Below are 20,364 nucleotides of genomic sequence, written 5' to 3'. Positions count from 1 at the left end.
TAAATAAGGATAATTTTGAAAGAAAAAACATAGATTTTTAGGAATGTAGTATTTAAACCAAATATAAGAATGTAAAATTTTTAAAAAAAATACTCGCAATTTCTGAGAATGTTTAAATTTAAGCAAATATATAATTACATAAATTCTGAGAATTTTTTATTCTCAAGAATATTTTCAGGAATTATAAATTTCAAGAATTTAAAATTTTCTTCCGTACCAAATGCCCCCTAAATAAAATATATATCTGTCAACTGAATTGAATTTTAAGTATTATTAATAATATTTATCTTAACATATACTTCATATGATAATTTTAGCATTAATCATTACCAAAATGAAAATGTTATATACACACACAGGCATAAACCTTGTATGGAAATTCCTATCAAATATTAGTTTTCTTATCATTTATTTTGGATAAAATTACTAAAAGGACATTTAATTTTTATGGTGTTTTCGAATTTAAATTTTTTCAAGATGGATATCTAAATTTCTATTTTGTTTGTCGGATTTAATTAATGTTAATTATCAATTAGTAATATGATTATCACCTAAGCTCGCAGAGATAAATTTAGGGATGCTTTATAAAAGAAGAGAGAGGGGCTTCTGAAGGTAGTGTTTAATGAAAGGTAGCGGCCTAGAGGTGTCAAAAGGGCCGGACGGGCCGGGCTTTGGCCCGGCCCGTTACTGTTCATACGGGCCGGGCCGAGCCCGGCCCCCATTGGAGGGCCGGGCTGGGCCAAAGAAATTGGGCCCACGGCCCGGCCCGGCCCGTGGCCCGTTGGGCCCTTATGGGCCGGGCCCATGAGGCCCTTATGGGCTAGTAAGGCCCTTACTCATTTTTTTTTTAATTTTGTTATTCTTAGGTAATTATTGATATTGGATGCTAAAAAATTTAATTTCGCAATATATATAAATAATAACCATCAATTAATTTATTTAAAATTTTTAAGTTAAATTTTTTATATATTTAAATTATAAATAAACATTCTCCTTTTTATATGTACATTATTTTTCATATCAATTCACAACAAAAATTATAAGGCATATAGAATTTTGAAATATAAAATAATGAAATAATATTTAAAACTTAAGAATTAAGATAGAAAATATTTAAAAAAAACAAATTAATTTTTATATATGTATTATTTTGATATTTATATATGTATATATTATATGTATTATTTTTTAAAAAATTATTTAAAAAAAAAAAGGCCGGGCCCACCGGGCCCGGCCCACTAGGCCCTGTGGGCTAAGGGCCCGGCCCGGCCCTCTAGCCCACGGGCTGGCCCGACCCAGCCCGGCCCGGCCCTTTTGTAGGGGGGCCGTGGGCCGGGCCGGGCCCTATCAATTATAAAAGGGCCCGGGCCCGGCCCGGCCCGTTTAAAAAGCCCGTGGGCTGACTCGGGCCGGGCCGGGCCGGGCCGGGCCGGCCCTTTTGACACCTATAGGTAGCGCCTAATAAGGCCAACAACTATAGCCCATCGTAGGTAGTGTACACTCAATTGCTGCATTTAAAGTACTGATTGAAGTACCAGTAGTCGCGTGCATGACATGTCACAGTATGAGTACGTACGTATTTAACGACAATCAATATTAACCTGCAAATAGTTACTACGAGCATGTGCCGAGACTGAGCCTACCTTCCCTTGCGGTAAGGATAGGCATTGGGATTTTTTAGATTTTAGATTTTAATTTTTTTCTAACATGTTATTAGATTTAGTTGCTTATGAAATGTACCTATAAAAACAATTTCGCCGCTGGCTGGCACACTGCCTTGAGGCAATCCCAGTCTCCTATTGTTAGGAAATAGCAACATTTTAGTTAAATAAATAAAAAATTAAATAGATTAAAATTATCGATTTAGTTTAATTTTAATTATAGATCGATTTATTTCAATTTTTGAATTTGAGAATTATGGTTATTTCGATTTAATTTTATCTTTATTTAAAAAAAAACTGAAATAACATAATTTTGTTTCAATTTCTAATTTAAGGGTTTTGCTAATGTTAATGGGCATTTAATGAATTTTATTTTGTGTGTCATATGCTTCCAGATAAAATAATTGATTATATTATATTTTTATTTTAAATTATTTTTATTAATTAGTAGTAAATAATCTTATTTTATAACATTTATCAAATTAATTAAATTATTTTAGAATTAAAAATAATATATAATAAATTTATTTTCATTTAAAAATAAAATTTATATACCATACATTAGCTGTTTGGTCGAAGCATACATGTATTGGTTGGGAAACAAGTGGCTCCCCTCACCAGTCCTGGCAGATCCCAACTCCCAGTCGTCGTCCAGTCGCCACCTAACCCCCGCCGCCTCCCCACCCCCCCCCCCCCTCTCTCTCTCTCCTGCGTCCGAAAAAGCACGTGAGTGCGTGCATGAGATTGATTTGACGTCCGCTTGGGATTTAATTTTAATTTTTTTTAATTATAACAAAATAAATTTTTTGTACGTGATTTTTACCCGAAATTATTGATATTGTCTTATATTTATATTTAATCAATATTTATATAATTTTATATTTATATTTTATTATTGAATTTTGAAAATGCACGTGTCACCTTTTTAAGATTAGCTTAATAAGATTGAACATTTAAGGTTTGAATTTAGAATTATTGTGTTAATAATGTAAAATTGCATATATATATATATATATAAAAGATAAAATTTACGTGATTTGACAAATAATGCTTAAGTTCATAGCAACACTATTTATAAATGAAATTAAAAAATAAAATTTTTATTTATAGACAAAAATAAGTAAGACTCTTGTGTCTTCTTGACATAGACATTACGAATTAAATTAATTTTTATATTTTTAATATTAATATATTAAAAATTAAAAAATATAGTCTTGTTTGAATTTCATCCATAGTCTCTGAAAAGGTGGGGTTATTTAAAATTTTAAAAAATATATTTAAAAATTTATATTATAGCATTTAATATCTGGTTATAATTATGGTGGGGTGATTAATTTCAAAATAGTTTTGTCTTTGAATTTTAAACGTGACACGTCACATGGTACAACTAGCTAGACTGTGAAATGATATGATATTTGGTATAGATTAATAGATTTAATTTAAAAATATTTATTAGGGACATTTTGAAAATACAAAAGCCGTAAAGAGAAAGTATGAAAACTAAATGAAGTTTCAGCATAATAGATAAAATAGAAGACATATATATCACATTTGAGACTGGTCGATGTTTAAGTCAATTAAGAGTTAAATAGAGATGTAATTAGAGCTATGAGAATTATGTGGATGGATCATTCATTTGATCCTCTCTTAGAGTGGGTGTTTTATATCTTTTGGGTGAAGATAGTAATAAACGGTGACCTGCCAGCTTGCTCTTGTTGCAAAAGGTTATTTGATTCTTTCTTTTTTAATTATGCAAGTTAGGAATGTAGTTGAATTAACCATTATTATTACATCCATATATAGTTGTTATCTTAACCTTAGATTAAGGAGGTGTAGAGATATATTGACTGGATGCGACATTACCGTCTACTTATGTGTTTAAAAATATCTTAGATAATGTTGGAGACATATACATGGCAGGAATATTGAGATATATAGCAAGACTAAATTAATATTATAAAAAATATAATACAACAGAAATAACTACTATGGTAATAAACAACAACAAACCAAGATTTTGGTAGTAAGCAATGAACTGAAAACGAACGAATAGCAAGAGTGACGAAGCAGCAATCAAGGCACGCCGATGTATTGTTTTGAAGATAGATTTCGCCTTGCACAGATTACGAGAACACTGCAGTGACCGTCTTAATAAGATACAATGATCATTATGGCTAAATTACAACCACGGACAATCGAATCTGTTAGAACTCAAATGTGGATATATGATTTTTCACTCTTTAAACGTTCGGATGAAGATGGAAGAACACACAGAAGACGCACTAGGGAGCTATATATATATATAGGCGAACTTTGACACCAAAACAAAAAATTGAGTGTCGAGAATTTCACAAAAATTCAACAAACCAGTTGTAGTAAAATTTGGAGTCGTTGTGAAAAATTAACAAATCGGTTAGAGCAAAATCCAAAAAGTTGTTTGGATTAAAAATGAAATAAAATTAAAATTATTAAATAAATTTATAACAAAAATATATATATTTTTTATATATATTATCGCAACACACTGACCAACTAGACGGACAATGACGGGAACGACATACTTGTATGGACAAGGGTTCGCCCGCTTATAAAATCTAAATGACACTTATAGTTCATACCCAAAAAAACAAATGAAAGGTATTTAAATGTTATGCAATCTCACTATCTTCCGATGTGAGATTCTGCATTTCAAACCCCCCCCCCCCCAAGCACTTACATTCACACTACACTCGTAATAAAGAACAGATAAAAGTTTATATGGATAGGCTTTCGGAATTTACTTCGTTTGAGATTGTAATGCGAGCTTGACCTCGACTGAAGTGTACTTGGACTTGTATTTCCCGTAGGGTATCCTTCTCCTTGGTCTGGTTACCTAGGCTTCCTTCCCCCACGAGCTCGATCAAAGTCAGTTTTCAATTTGGAGTCCATTTTGACTTATTATTATTCAAAGCTCACACAAACTATTTCACGACTGATTATGGCTATGGGTGACAATTAATGATTATACTTTTAATTATTGCTATTATTTATTAGTGTATTTAGTGTTGATGTGCGTACCACAATTATATATATATATAATATAGGTACGTTAAGAGAAGGGCTGGTAGGAAGGTTTGGAAGTAATGAACGGTGGCGCGATGGTTGTGAAGTGTAATTAGCCGTGGGCTTGATGTCGTGACCAGCCGGGCATCCATCTACCTACCACCACACTACTTTCCTCTTATGTCTCCCACTTCATCCACATTGAAAACTAACTTTAAGCCCCCCAAAGGCATAGATCAACGGCTGTTATTTTTTGGCACTCAAGTTTCGTGTTTGATCTCTGATTAGAAAAGAAAACTCAACAGTCAAGAATTATTTTTAAAATTAAAAAAATATCAAGTCGCCCTCACGTTAACAGAGAGAGACTAGGAATAGAAACTTGTCACTGGGTTTCCTGATTTATATCTCCTGCTGAAATCATGGAGCCGAGCAATAGGGGGCGCTCGTGATGGTGCGTTAACCAAAAAAAAAAAAAAAATCGACTTTAATCAGTGGGTCATTAATTAAGATATGAGATAAAAAAATATTATATAAAAATATTTTTTTATTATATTTATTTGATAACCCACTGATAAAAAGTTACATGACTTTTTATTTGAGATTTTACAAATAAATTTATTTAAAATTTTATATATAAGAAAAAGTAACTTATATGTCCTATATCTTAAAAAACCCTCATTTATTCTAAAAAAATTAAAAAATAGTTTAATAGAAATATTAAAATACTTTACAATTTTATCTTAATCATTTTATATATTGTTTCAAAAAATATTTTAATTTTATCTTGTTCATTTTAACCAACGTTGCTTTAAAAAAAAGTAAAACGTCATCACATTATCAGGGGTATTTATTATATTTATTTTAAAATAATTTTATTAATTAATTAAATGATTCAAGAATGATGTGTTTATTATTAATTAATAAATTTATTGAAAAATTAAAAGTAATGTAAAATAAATACACATTATTCAAAAATAAAATACACTCTTTTACCCCTTTATTCAATATTAAATTGAGTAATAGGTTAAGTGAGAGGAGGGTGGTGTGGTGTGGTGTGGTGTAGGATAAGAATAAATGATTTAATGATGTATAATGCTAACTGTAATTTATTTAAGTAGTGTTTGTTAAAATAAGTAAAATAAGATTAAAATATTTTTTAAATTAAAATATGAAATGATCAAGATAAGAATGAAAAGTATTTTAAAATTTTTATTAGACTATTTATTAAATTTTTTCGAATGTATTGAGGGATATATGGGCCATTTTTTTATTTGTATTGTCAGATAAGTTTAACATATATAATGAAAAATATTTTTATTTAAAATGATTTAAATATATCACTTTTTTCAATTCATACATTAGTTAATAAAATATAAAATTTATCTTAATTTATTTCTCTTCTTTTAAATAAATTTATTTAAAAAATCTCAAATAAGAAGTGAAGTGACAATTTTTTTTAAGAATTGTAAGATAAATTTAATAAATATAATAAAAATATTTTTATTTAATATATTTTTCTCATCTTATTTTTTCAATTCATATCTTTATTTACGTTACCAAACACTACTTAAAAAAAAAAAATAATAATAATGGCTCATCCCATCTGCCCGGAAAGGTTCCAACGTCCAGTCAGTCAGACAGGCCTTCGGCTAAAAAGCACGTGCGAGCATTCATGAGATGAGATGAGATCGATTTGGCATAATTTCAACTAAGGAGAATATACGGTTGTATTATATTTTATTTTATTATTTTCGTTTAAAATCTGTTGTGTGGTTTTTAATTATTATTATGTAATTAATCCAACAAAAAGATATGATTTAATCTGTTCTTTAAGATAAATATAATTATATAATCTTTGTGGCATAAAATAGAGCAATTGTAAATTGAAAACATGAATGAATTATATATATAAACATCATTGAGTGAATAAATAAATTGAATAATTTAATTTGGGGGGGTTGAATATTGAAATAATTAAATGAATGCATGTGCTCCAAATCTTTGTTGGATATGAAATGAGGATTATTTGTATCAAAATGGAAAGATTCCCTGAAGTGAACTAAAATCATAAGAACATTACTCATATTTTGATATGATTTTTGATGAATTTTTTAAAAATAAAAAAAAATAATGTGATGAGCGAAATTAATATTTTCCACTCGCAACCGAACCAACGAACCGTCGTCGAGCAAATGAGGAAATGAAAGGTAGGATAGATGGATGGATGGACCGCAGAGAGAGAGAGAGAGAGAGAAACAGTTTGGTAGAGCGACCAGTCAAACTCAGCCCCCCCACCAATGCCATGAATTTCCACCCAATCACTCTCCCTCCCCTTCCCCCCTCAAGCCCTAATATCTCTCTCTCTCTCTCTCTCGATCCCTACCAATTCCAAATCGGATCCCGAAGCTGACGACCATTCTTTCACTTCTATCGTCCCTCTTTAAACACGCAATGCAATCTCTCGGGTAGAAGGAACAAAACATTCAATCAATCCTCGAACTCATCATCATCTACCTTTTCTTTCTCACCTGCAAGTCTGCACTGCTCACCGAACTCTCTCTCTCTGGGTCTACTCGTCTCCTTCTCAAAACCATCTCTTTTTGATCAGTTGATTAGAGGATTTTTATTTTCAATTTTTGACTCACATGCTTCGATATAGACCTTGTCCGTTCGTTCACGTATATATTGTATCTCACCTTAAGACCTGACCTTTTTTTTCTTCTTCTTTTCCGTTCCGGGATTCTTGAGGTGGGATTGTTCCCGGGAAGTTCGATAGAAGTAGGGCTGGATGTTGTTTGTAAAGTCAAATTAGTTAAGGTCATCTGGTGGTGACAGCTAGCAGAGCGGCGTAGATGGCCGCTCCGCCTAGTTCCCGCCTTCAAGCTATGCTTCAGGCGGCTGTTCAGACGGTGCAATGGACTTACAGTCTCTTCTGGCAGATGTGCCCTCAACAAGGGTACGTAAATCCAACCGAACCCGTCATCAAAACCTAAAAATTTCTTCGAATTAATTAACTAAATTTCTTGATGATGGTTTAGGATTTTAGTATGGGGAGATGGGTACTACAATGGAGCTATCAAGACTCGGAAGACGATACAGCCAATGGAGGTGACGGCGGAGGAGGCCTCACTGCAGAGAAGCCAGCAACTGAGGGAGCTCTACGACTCACTCTCCGCCGGAGAGTCCAACCAGCAAACTCGGAGGCCTTGCGCCGCCCTCTCGCCGGAGGACTTAACGGAATCCGAGTGGTTCTATCTCATGTGTGTCTCCTTCACTTTTCCTCCTGGTGTCGGGTAAGCAAATTCCATCTCTCTTTCCAATTATTAGCTTTCTTTCGTCAGCGAATTTAACAGCGGCTACGTTTTCTTCTTTCGTGCCACTGCTCATTTGCTCTCTGCCCTCCAAATTATGAAAGAACATCTCTTTCTTGGCCAGTTTCCTCTATCAGTGGAGCTCAGTGTCATATCCTGCCGTTAGCACACAACCGTTCCCTTCTGTTTCACTCTCTCTCTTTCTCTTGGACTCTGTTGCTAGAAATTTAATTACCTTCCCAGGATAGATACACATTCATTGACGTCTGCATGCAATTGTGTCCTTCCCCCATAACAAAACTAAAACTATTAAACGATGTTACCCACAACATTTTCATAACCTAAGTAATTAACAAATATATACATATGCAAATAACAAAAACCCCAAGAAAAAGAAATGGTTCGAACTGTACTGAATACTGATCCCTTCTGTGACGCGCATACACACACACACACAGATATATATATATATATAGATAGATAGATAGATAGATAGAGAGAGAGAGACACACACATATATGTATATATATAGAGAGAGAGAGAGAGACTTTTACTGGACTTGTGCACAGAATTCAGAATTTGCCATAAAAATGAAGGGGCAAGAAAAAGAAAGGGAGGTTAGTGTGTGAAAGTGGAAGTGAGAAGGGGAGAGGTGGTTGTGGGAATGAATTAATCAATGAAATGGCAATGATAGTGGAGTAACAAAACAACAACAACAACTGTGTAAGAAGAAGTGGTCTGAGTAGGTGAAGGCATGGCGGTGGAGAGGCCAGATTGCCAGGTTCTTGAAAGATCAATGTCTTTCTTTCTTTCTGGTTTGTTAAATTTTGTTTGGTTCCTTAGTGAAGGGGGTGGCCAGGCCTGTCGTTGCCCCTGATTCAAGCTACATAAATTGCCTTTACAACGTCTTCGGTGAAAGGCCAGCCGTCTACACCTCCGTTTCCAGTGCCTCCTAGATTCCTGTGCTGCCAAAACACGTTTTCACTTTCTGTCTCGTGGTTTTCGTATCGCCAATTGGATGTGTCCCAAAATGTTACTCTTTTAACAACAGCATTTGATAAAATAAATACGATAAGATTATATTAAAATAAAAATATTTTAAATTTTTTATTAGAGTATTTATTAAATTTTTTAAAATATATTAAAGGTATATAAATTATTCTGTAAGGTTTAAGATAAATTTATTTAAAAATTTTAAATAAAAAATAATTTTATCTGAAATACTTATTATATATCAATTTTTTTAATCTATATCTTGATTAACAAAATATAAAAATTTAAAATTTTGTTATACATTTATTATTTATTATTAATTATTCACAGTGATAATCAATAAATAATTATTAATTATCATGTAAAATATTATGAAAAATTAAGTAAACTATATTTAACACAATAAACTTGAAGTTTAACTTAATTAGATGTGACATGAACATGTGTAAGAATTTATAATGAATACTCTTGTGATTTTTGTTTTCCTCTTACATGCATGGAAAAGATTTACTTAAGCAAGTCATGATTTACTTATTTTGTTATTTGTTTTTGCTGAAGTGAGTGCTTTCTTTTTGTTTGACCCTAAGTTGTGTAATGGCCAGAGTTATGTGATATAATTTTTTTTTTGTAAATAAAAATTTTATAAAATAAAAAATCAACGCCGAAGCGACTATAAATGAAGGCTAAGGCAACGAATCATGCTAGATATATACTCATTTTGTATATCTTGGGCTACATAAGGGGGTATTATGATCAAAATACCCTGAGCCTCACATGCGCCTCACGCGCCTCTATGCGTCTTATGAGGGATTTTTTTGTCATAATACCCCCTTATGTAGTCTAAGATATATAAATTAGGTGTACCAATAGTATTTTTCTAAGGCAAATTCCGGACCATTAAAAATCAAGAATAAACACCAACAATCACTCTCTGTACCAAAGAAAAATAGAAATATAAACAAAGATAAAAGAAAAAAATAATAATTAAAAACATCTAAAATAGACCTGACTAATATGCTGAAATGATCACCATGAATGTGATTGTACTTTTTAAGACGCGGAAAGTAATGTTTGTAATTAAGCTTAAATTTCAACGGTACAACTGTAATATACTCAAGAAAATTTAAGGGAAATCACACCTACAGAAACAAAAAACAGCATAGTAATCATCTCCATAATAACATTAACCCTTTTGCCTCATCTCTTAGATAACTTTGATGACTTTAGCCCTTTAATTCACTGTTCCCGTTTAATATAATTTCTACCCTTTTTATTGCAAGAGCTTAATTTCTAGCTTGGTAGAGGATCTTTTAAGAAAGGAGTTAATTTTCATATATATATATATATATATAATTCATGCTCCATTTATCATGACTTTATAGCACATGCAGATCAGGAAGCAGCTCTCATTCAATGAATTAGTTCAGAATGATATAAGATTTGATTGTTTTGGGACAAATGAATAGACTTTTCATTTAGAAAAAGTCTTATGCGAACAGTACACAATAATTTCTTTCAACACAATTGAGACTATACATAGAATGATGAATCGTTTATTTACAAAAGAAGATAGATTTTATATAGAGATTTTATTTTCATCCCAATATTCAATATTGTTATATCATTCATTAAAAAGGATTGAGTGCCCTTAAATTTCACTGTTTACAACTCACAAGCAGACTGCATATATGTTGGATCAATTGACTGATTGGCTGATGAAATTTTGGCAACGTGGAACGCCTTATACCTCTCTCTAAAGAAAAGAAAACTAGTTCTTATATGTGCATATATATATATATATAAGTAGACAATTTTGGGAAAAGAAAATAAAAAGTAGCAAGAACAAACAAACTAAATTAAGTAACAATTTCTTCAAATTAGAAATTCCAAGTGTAATGCCTGGACACTAGGAACACCATTCTGATTATAGGGTTACTAACTTACTATAGCTACCTGCTTTAGTTATCACGGGCTTAAACAACTCCTATTAATACACACAGAGAGGTGTTCAGTGGCGATTTCTACCTACATTGCAGGCTGCGACCTTTAGTAGCCATCTTAATTAGCTCCTTTCATCGGGTTGTATAGGCTAACTTGTTTAGTTCTTTCTTTTTTCTCTTCTGGTCTTTCTGTCTTGTATGCTTTTCATGGATTAAGCAGTTTCTTACTTGTTGCCAATATTGGGATATTCCGAAGAAGGTTTTTGGGTTCTTGTTTATGTTTTTGTGGGTCTTTTATATATCTTTGTTCTTGTTGTGGGCTTTAAGAATTAAAAAAAATAAATTAAGAGGTGTTTTGGGGTGGCGGGGTACATGATAAAAAAATTCTTCGTTATATATATTTTTCTTCCTTTGTTTCTACTAATTGAACCCATTAATTAAATTGATATGCAATTCCTCCTTAGATCTAACTTTAATATATTTGGTGATTCTGGTGATTATGAAGATTACCGGGAAAAGCATATTCAAAGAGACAACACGTTTGGCTGACTGGGGCCAACGAGGTCGACAGCAAAGTCTTCTCTCGAGCCATTCTCGCCAAGGTGTGCATCATCAATCTCCCACTAATTTCGCTATCTTCCAAACATTAACATTTCACGAGTTCACATGCAATATTATATATATATGCGCGGCGTGCTTCTTTCTCCCGCATACATATATACACACACGTACGCTTAAGCTTAACTAACCTCCTATACTGTCTGGCATGTTTTCAACATGGCTGCACCATGCAGAGCGCTCGCGTTCAGGTACCCTTTTCTCCATCCATTCTCTTTCTTGCTCCCGGCCCGTGAAACTATCTAAGCGTTCTTCAACTTTTGATCCCATCTTTTGTCCACTAATTTGACGCACATTTCTGTCGTTATGTTGCAGACCGTAGTGTGTATTCCCCTACTAGACGGCGTTGTTGAACTCGGCACCACTGAGAGGGTAATGATAAAAGAAACTTTCACTTTTTGAATAATATTGAAATTTGGTTCTCTCCAATGGTGGGACAGTTCTTGATCCGAAGAGTTAAAAAAAGGGTAGTGATTGGATATACTATAGTAATGGATTATTTATTTATATAACTATTTAATAAATATTTATAATATATCTTATGCCTATATCTTTTGAAATATGACAGTAAGTAGTGTTGAGTCCCTCCACACGCCTATAATTACGAAATAAGGAGCAGCAAAAGAAAATTTTGCCCATTTCGTTTTCGTTTTGGATCAGAGAAGTTTACAGCAGGTTCAAGATGGATACACTTAACAGAGGGTAAAACCCACGTGCCATTATTGCAGGTTCAAGAAGATATTGGATTCGTACAATACGTCAAGAACTTCTTCGTCGACCACCACCCTCCTCAGCCACCCAAGCCGGCGCTCTCCGAGCACTCCACCTCGAATCCCGCCACCTCATCCGAGCTTGCTCGGTTCCACTCGTCGCCTCTGTTGCCGGCAATGTACGCGCCGGTGGACCCTCCGGCCGATGCCAATCAAATGGAGCAGGAGGAAGAAGAGGACGAAGAAGAAGAAGAAGAAGAAGAAGAAGAAGAAGAAGAAGACGACGAGGACGATGAAGAGGAAGAAGAGCAAGAAGGAGGCGAGTCGGAATCGGAAGCCAACACAGGTCCCAACAGCCGCCTTTCCGGAGGTCAGAACCCTCACGCTCTTTCCCAGGGCGTCGGCGCGGCAGAGGCTGAGCCTAGTGAGCTGATGCAACTCGAGATGTCGGAGGATATCCGGTTCGGCTCGCCGGACGACGCCTCAAATAACTTGGACTCGGATTTTCAGTTGCTAGCCGCGAGCCAAGCTGGAAACCCAACTGACCATCAGGGCCGAGCTGACTCTTACCGGGCCGAGTCCACTCGTAGATGGCCTGTCATAGTACATGATCCTTTGAGCACTACTAGTCTTCAACCGCCATCTTCAGGTATGAACGTTAGTAGCTTTGTGAATTCTCTTTGAGTTTGTAAACTAGAGCATTTTAATCATTCCGGCAGCCATGGCGATGACGTAACTTAGGAACATATTAACTTTAGAATAATACTATTCTGCCCAAATTCGTTGACGTGCATATGACTAAAAATATTAAAAAATAAAAATATCTTTATCTTAAAATTAGTGCTCCAAATAAAAGTCGGGTAAACTTCATCATCAATGAAGCCCACCCAAACTAAACGGGCACCCGCCCAGCAGCGGGCGGCTGCTGGGAGGACTTCAATCAAAATGAAGTCCGTTGCAGAATTCAATTTGATTATATTTTATATTATAATATTAATTTTAATTTAAGTTAATTTTTAGATTATAATTGTAATTATTTTTTTATTTTAATTTTAATAATAGTGTGTTTGGCAGATTTTATCTTAAATGAAATCCGCCAAACCTTGATTGAGCGGGTTTCATTCCGTTCGATTATTCTGCGTCAACCGTTCGGGTACTGTAGCACGACCTTTAATTTTAACTCTCTTTTAAGTTATTATTATTAAAATAAGATAAAACACAAGTATTGTTTGTTTTCACATAATAATACAAATTAACTTTATAATGAACTTCTAATTTCCCAATAATAATTAATTAATATTCATAAGCAATGTGATTGTTTATGTTCGAATGTCGTCATTAATTAAATATATTATCGTTTGTTCTCGCGGGGCTGATATGAATTCGTTAAATTTGCACAGGAGAGCCTGCACTAGAGAATTTGACGCACGAGGACACGCACTACTCTCAAACAGTATCCACCATTCTCCAACACATATCGAGCCGATGGTCGGAATCCTCGTCGTCGGCCACCGGCTACCTCATGTTCTCGTCGCAATCGGCGTTCTCTAAATGGACAGGTCGGCCCGCCGACCACCATTTCCATGTCCCCATCGACGGAGCTTCTCAGTGGCTTCTCAAGTCTATTCTCTTCAGCGTTCCCTTCCTCCACTCCAAGAACCGCGACGACAATTCTCCGAAATCGCGCTACACCACCGATTCAGCCTCTCGGTTCCGGAAGGGCACGCCGCAGGACGAGCTCAGCGCGAATCACGTCCTCGCCGAGCGACGCCGTAGAGAGAAGCTCAACGAGCGGTTCATCATACTGAGATCGTTGGTGCCATTCGTGACTAAAATGGATAAGGCCTCGATTTTAGGGGACACGATTGAGTACGTGAAGCAGCTGCGGAGCAAGATCCAAGATCTTGAGGCTAGTGCACGGCAGATGGAGATGGATCAACGGTCACAGAGGACGAACAGTTTGAGTTTGAAGGAGCCGAGGAGTGGAGTCACGGCGGTGACGGATCGGTCGCGAAGCGGAGGTCCACCATCCGGATCGGATAAAAGGAAGTTGAGGATTGTGGAGGGGACCGGCGGTGCCGTCAAGCCAAAGGCTGTGAATTCTCCGTCGCCGCCGCCTCCTCCTCCCCCGCCGCCTCCGCCGCAGCCGGTGCCGGGAGTGACCAAGCAAGTACAGGTGTCGATAATCGAGAGCGATGCGTTGGTGGAGTTGCAGTGTCCGCACAGGGAAGGACTGTTGCTGGATGTGATGGTGGTGCTGCGGGAGGTCCGGTTGGAGGTAACCGCCGTCCAATCGTCGTTGACGAACGGTATGTTTGTCGCCGAGTTGAGGGCTAAGGTACGATCTTTCTTTCCATCTCCACCGTTCAATACAGTAATAGGATGGATCGATCCAATGATCTGTTAGAAAATGAGAGCCCATGGGCCTCTTAATATGTGAAGCCCATCCGAGATAACCCGTACTTTTTTGGGCTCGACCCAAGAGCCCACTAACCCGAATTAGAATCAAACAAGTAGCGGCCCTTTTATATTATTATATTATATATATATATATATATATTGTGCTAATATAGTATTATTTTTTTGGTAATTTGATGATGCTCAGGTGAGGGAAAATGTTGGTGGGAAGAAACCAAGTATTGTGGAGGTGAAGAGGGCGATACATCAGATAATACATTAAGACTGACTCTCGACCTGACCGGACTTATATTTTCTAGTCAGGTAGATCTTGTGTATATGCAAACTTGTTGATGATCTAAATAGAGAGAATTCAACTTCAAACCATTGCCAACCCGCTAGTTGATTATTTAACGTAGCTGTCTATATTTATTGTTTATCGGATAAACAAGTCTGTAAATGACCAGCTGTCTGTAGTAATAAATAAATAGGATTTTATGCCTGCCTGCCAGATCTAGCCAAAGCCACCAGCCAGAGCAAACAAACACAGCTTTGGTTCCACAATTTGAATTCCAGTCCAGGCTCTACTACTACTGCTTACCTTTATATCCAGTGCGGAAACGTATAATAAAACAATTTTATCCGATTTTTTTTGCACAAAATTGTTCATTTCATTTGGTATCCATAAGGATGGATATGGGCCGTCCCGACGGGCCCAATACATTAATCCTTTTGGACTGGGCCTGGCCAGTGGGCACCAACTCATTAAGCAGTGCTAAAGTCGCCGTTTGGTCTTTAATTCAAATCAAACCCCACAGGCAGGAGTAGGACTCGGTGAAGTAAAAGAAAAAGTTTGTAATTTACGTAATCTTATTAATTTAATTTCAGTTAATATTTTTTCAATTATACTGTCGTATAATTATAATGATCTCACCATTAACATTTGTAATAGAAACAAAAATAATATTTTTTATATAATTATATTATATTACTCACAACAAAACAAAGTATTAGAAAGATGATTAAACTATGTAATTTCTGAATTTTGTCTCTAATTTGGCTATAAAACAATCGTGTTGTTAATTTTTAATAATAATAATATATTATATAGTAATTACAATTTTCTTTTTAACTTAATTATTATTATTTTCCTGATTCCGGTTTAACTGGGGAAGACACTGAATGAAGTGGCTTGCTTACAACTGGAGACTACTACTATAAGATTTTGAGGTCAGACCCTGTAATTTGATGCATAGCAGCAGATGGGATTGCTTCACAGATATCACCTTCTTCTCTTTCTGCTTCTACATGCCATTTGCTTGCTCGCTCATCAGGTCAAATCTCTAGGTAATCTCCCCCCCCTCTGTGTGTGTGTGTGTGTGTGTGTGTGTGTGTGTGTGCCTTGTCTGCTGTTTGTGCAATCTGTGTTTAGAAAATCGGTTTTCTTTCTGCTTTTCGGGAGCCAGAATATTTGCACCAGTAGTTGAATGTTTATTTGACCTAAACAAGACAAGATCTGAACAGAAAGCTAAAGAAGAGGGAATCCAATCTCGTTTATTTCACCTATTGTTGAATCCCGTCTTGCTTTGATCTTTGGCCCAATCAATCACGTTTGGCATGATTCTCGTGGTCGTGGTCAATGACGCTTGGATTCGGAGCAGCTATAGAAGGTTTTGAGGGAAAGTAGTGAAACTGGTTCTAACGCATAAGTTTATCTTCTTGTTCCAGAACTAAATTCAACGTGCAATGAAGTATAATGCTGTTCTCGGGTAACAAGAGACATTTTGTAGAGCCTTTTTGGTTAGATAAGCAATTATTTATATTTGAAGTTGTCACAATTGTGGATTAGGAAATCATGTGTCAGCACATTTTCACCATCTCCTGGTTGATGAAGTCAGATGGCCTAGCTGTGGCTTGTGATTCTTCTGAATAGATCTGAGGATCTCAGAATCTGGACATTCCCAAGTGAAAGGATAAACAAACACATATCAATGTTCTCAGCTACCATAAACCTTCAACTAGTGTTCTTATGCAATTTATTCAATGACTATCCATTGATTGGCTTAGGCACATAGAAATTGTATCTTCTTTTTTTTTTTCTTTTTTTTTTGGGTCCTTTTTGGCTCTGCAATTGCATTTATCTTTTTGTAAATAATCTATCTTTATCTCTTGTATAGGCTTATCACTTGTATTTTTATAAATAGCTCTATATGACAGCCATAAAAACTATTCAAATCAATACAAAGTTTATTATGTTGAGTCGAGTCCCTTGTTTTGTCTGACATGGTATCAAAGCCTTCCTTTGATCTCTGATTTTTGGATCACCTTTGTGTAGATCAATTCTCTCTTTATCTTTGATATTTGGATAAACTTTTTATTGATCAATTCTCTACAACAACATACCAAGCCTTTACCCGCTATGTGGGGTGTTGATGAATCTCTGTTCTCTGAAAATTTGGCTGTACTTTGTGCCACTCTTCAACTCTCGTCAGTACAATCCATGGATCAACTTGATGATCTCTTTGTCAAAGCTCATTTATCCGGGCGCATTGATGCATTATTGGCATACTCAATTTATTCTCTCTTAACCAACTTAAGTTTGAGGAGGAATATTAAGATTTGAACCAAATCAAATTTGAATTAGGCTTATCTCCCATCAGGATTTTTCGAGTTCAACTCTTGATTGCATTTATCTCTTGTACAGGCTTATCACTTGTATTTTTTCCCTATAAACAGCTCTGTATTACACTCATATAAATAATTCAAAGCAATATAGAGTTTATTGGTTTGAGTCCCATGTTTCTTCCAACAAAACTAATTAAGCTTATTCTTTTCATACTGCAAAATTAGCATATTTATGTACCCTGTACCACAACCTGAAACGAACCATATTTCTGGTAACTATGATGCTGTTATACAAGAAACATAAAAGTACAAATGAGAATATTTATAATAAAGCTAGAGTAACTCCTATTGAAGATAAGATACATAATACATGACTAAGATGGCTTGATAGTGTGACAAGAAAACCAATAGAGGCTCTTGTGGGGAGAATGAATGGAATGGAACAAGTATTCAGTGCAAAGAGATAGAGAAAGACCAAGAAAAACTTAGGAGAAAAACTTAGGAGAAGACTCTTATGTATCATGAGTTATAAGGATCTTATAACAGATACAGTTTAGGTAGAAATGACTATTGAGCTAGAATTCATGTAGTTATAAGGCTTCATATGCTGTTGTAGACAAAAAGTTAAATGTCTATCTTTCAATCCCATTGTGAATTTCTTCACTCTTTTCTTGCCATTTGATTATATTTCTATCATGAAACTACCTTGGTTGTCTTCAAGTGACTACTAGTGCTTAGAAAGAGATCAAACCTTTTCTGTTGCACAGTTTCTTGAACCATAATTTGCCGAATGAATTACTATCTCTATATGCATAGATAAGTTGAACCTTTGTTCTGATGTAGAAAGTGATTACAATGCAGTGGTGCAGAACATTTGTTCTGATGTAGATACCTGTTTTCCATATATCAGGAACTGGAAAGTTATTTACTTATGTTTTAGTTTCAATATTGAACATGGCGGAACCACAAGAAAGCCAATTTTTCTGGGATTTATTTATTTGTGTGCTGTCAGCAGCATTTTGCAAATGCATAGGCTCACAACATTTGTAATTAACAGCATAAAGGATGGACGATATGTGCAACCAGAATTTGGGCCAAAACTAATCCTAGAACTTCTGCCGAAGAAATTTTTTTGTTTAAGAAAGAAACAATAACAAAACAAATACCTCTGCAAACAACATTATTTAGAAGTTTCCTTCCCCACCTACTCTTGATCCTCCGAGATGGTTAATGTATTTTCTTTGTGCTTGTGGCTTCCATTGGATGCTTCTGCTGAAGAAATTTTTTTGTTTAAGAAAGAAACAATAACAAAACAAATACCTCTGCAAACAACATTATTTAGAAGTTTCCTTCCCCACCTACTCTTGATCCTCCGAGATGGTTAATGTATTTTCTTCGTGCTTGTGGCTTCCACTGGATGCAATGAATTCGTTTTATCTATCATTTCTTATAATTGTCAATTTTCTTTTGATCTTCACAGAGTTATCATATTGACATAACCATATCCAAACATAATTTGCTGCAGATGAGAAGGATCTGCTTCGAGGATTAAATAGTTATCGAGCATCCTTAAACTTGAGCGCCCTTGCGGACATCAATAATGCAAATTGTTTTGCTTATGAAGTAGCAAATCAGCTCAAGAATCAGCCATGTTCAAATACCACAGGTGCAGACACTGTTCCTGGCATGGAACCTCAGTTTTCCAACTATCCAGACCTACTCGCCAAATGCCACCTGAACATCACCGACACCAGAGACGGGAGCCTAATGCCGGCTTGTGTTCCCAAGTTGGTCCCAGACCTTGTGCTCTCAAACTATACAAAAACCCAGTACTCACAGTATCTTAATGACAGCACTTACACTGGAGCAGGGATCGGTTCAGAAGGGGACTGGGTGGTTGTCATGTTAACCACAAACACCGTTGGAGGAAGCTTCACCCCTGCTGTGAATGCAGCAAGTTCAGTTTCTAGTACCGGTTTCCCACAAAACTTGATACCTTTGATGTTGGCCTTCATTATTCTTGTGCTTCTCTGCTGAGTCAGTTGAGAGTCAAGATCCTATCTGATTACTCCTTGATTCTCGCTGTGTATTTTTGACTTGTTGCTTTCATAGGTCAGGCTATTAGTTAGGTAGATTGCTATATTTTATCTTGAACAAAGTAGGACAACCTAAGTAGGATTCCTTAGGTTTAACGAGTTTTTAGGAAAAAATATCAATCATACTCTTGTATTGATTTATGAATCCTATATTTATACAAGTATGTTGTTGATCTACTTTACAAGAGATTAGAACTTTATCTAATTTTAAATACAGTACAGATATACAACTACTAGGATAACTATTGTACCTTATCTCTATTTTTTTGGTATATTATCTTTATAATTTCGGCTTTTATGATTTCTCTTGTTATTTAGGAGCCTCTTCTTCTTTATCACCTCAATCTTCAAGCTTTCCTCATCTCTATCTTCTATCTTTTGGCAGCACGTTTGTTGATGTATCTCCCTGTTATCATGCATTTATCCTATGCTATCTTTATCACAAGGTAGCTTATCTTCTTGCTCGCCATTCGAATTTCCAACACCCCTCTCAAGCTGGTAAATACAGATATACAACTACTAGGATAACTATTGTACCTTATCTCTATTATTTTGGTATATTATCTTTATAATTTCGGCTCTTATGATTTCTCCTGTTATTTAGGAGCCTTTTCTTCTTTATCACCTCAATCTTCAAGCTCTCCTCATCTCTATCTTCTGGCAGCACGTCTGTTGATGTATCTCCTTGTTATCATGCATTTATCCTATGCTATATTTATCACAAGGTAGCTTATCTTCTTGCTCACCATTCGAATTTTCAACACCTCCCTCTAGCTGGTAAATAGATATCTCTCATTTCCAGCTTGTTAATCAGTGGTTTTAAATCCTAGTCTTAACATGGCCTTGGTAAGGACATCTGCTTCTTGATTTTCTATAGGAACATAGGTTAATTTGATTCCTCCTTTAATTTCCCTTTGTATAAAGTTTCTATCAATCCTGACATGCTTTATCTTGTTATGCTGTATGGGATT

The 20,364-nt window shown here is 35.3% G+C and overlaps 2 protein-coding genes across 2 annotated transcripts; both read left to right on the top strand.

Moving 5' to 3' along the window:
• The first annotated feature begins 7,044 nt into the window (after positions 1-7,044).
• Positions 7,045-15,178, top strand: LOC127786723 (transcription factor BHLH42). The gene is made up of 8 exons (XM_052314341.1): positions 7,045-7,659; positions 7,742-7,996; positions 11,453-11,549; positions 11,742-11,756; positions 11,881-11,937; positions 12,294-12,924; positions 13,676-14,613; positions 14,881-15,178. Exons 1-8 carry the CDS (start codon positions 7,556-7,558, stop codon positions 14,953-14,955), a joined length of 2,172 nt encoding a protein of 723 aa, XP_052170301.1. The 5' UTR covers positions 7,045-7,555; the 3' UTR covers positions 14,956-15,178.
• LOC127786724 (uncharacterized GPI-anchored protein At3g06035-like) lies at positions 14,881-19,570 on the top strand. Its single transcript, XM_052314343.1, has 3 exons — positions 14,881-14,996; positions 15,848-16,019; positions 18,823-19,570. Exons 2-3 carry the CDS (start codon positions 15,935-15,937, stop codon positions 19,332-19,334), a joined length of 597 nt encoding a protein of 198 aa, XP_052170303.1. The 5' UTR covers positions 14,881-14,996; positions 15,848-15,934; the 3' UTR covers positions 19,335-19,570.
• The last annotated feature ends 794 nt before the right edge of the window (positions 19,571-20,364 follow it).

This window comes from Diospyros lotus, chromosome 12, assembly GCF_014633365.1.
Source record: "Diospyros lotus cultivar Yz01 chromosome 12, ASM1463336v1, whole genome shotgun sequence".
Taxonomy (NCBI): Eukaryota; Viridiplantae; Streptophyta; class Magnoliopsida; order Ericales; family Ebenaceae; genus Diospyros; species Diospyros lotus.
Note: the sequence above shows the minus strand (reverse complement) of the source record. Positions and strands in the feature narration are given on the sequence as shown.

Bases quoted from the DNA above. Each gene is read 5' to 3' on its own strand.
- LOC127786724 (XM_052314343.1), top strand. From the start codon at position 15,935: ATGGGATTGCTTCACAGATATCACCTTCTTCTCTTTCTGCTTCTACAT. The intron at 16,020-18,822 runs GTAATCTCCCCC...AATTTGCTGCAG, and splicing joins TCATCAGGTCAAATCTCTAG to ATGAGAAGGATCTGCTTCGA.
- LOC127786723 (XM_052314341.1), top strand. From the start codon at position 7,556: ATGGCCGCTCCGCCTAGTTCCCGCCTTCAAGCTATGCTTCAGGCGGCT. The intron at 12,925-13,675 runs GTATGAACGTTA...AAATTTGCACAG, and splicing joins TCTTCAACCGCCATCTTCAG to GAGAGCCTGCACTAGAGAAT. The intron at 14,614-14,880 runs GTACGATCTTTC...GATGATGCTCAG, and splicing joins TCGCCGAGTTGAGGGCTAAG to GTGAGGGAAAATGTTGGTGG.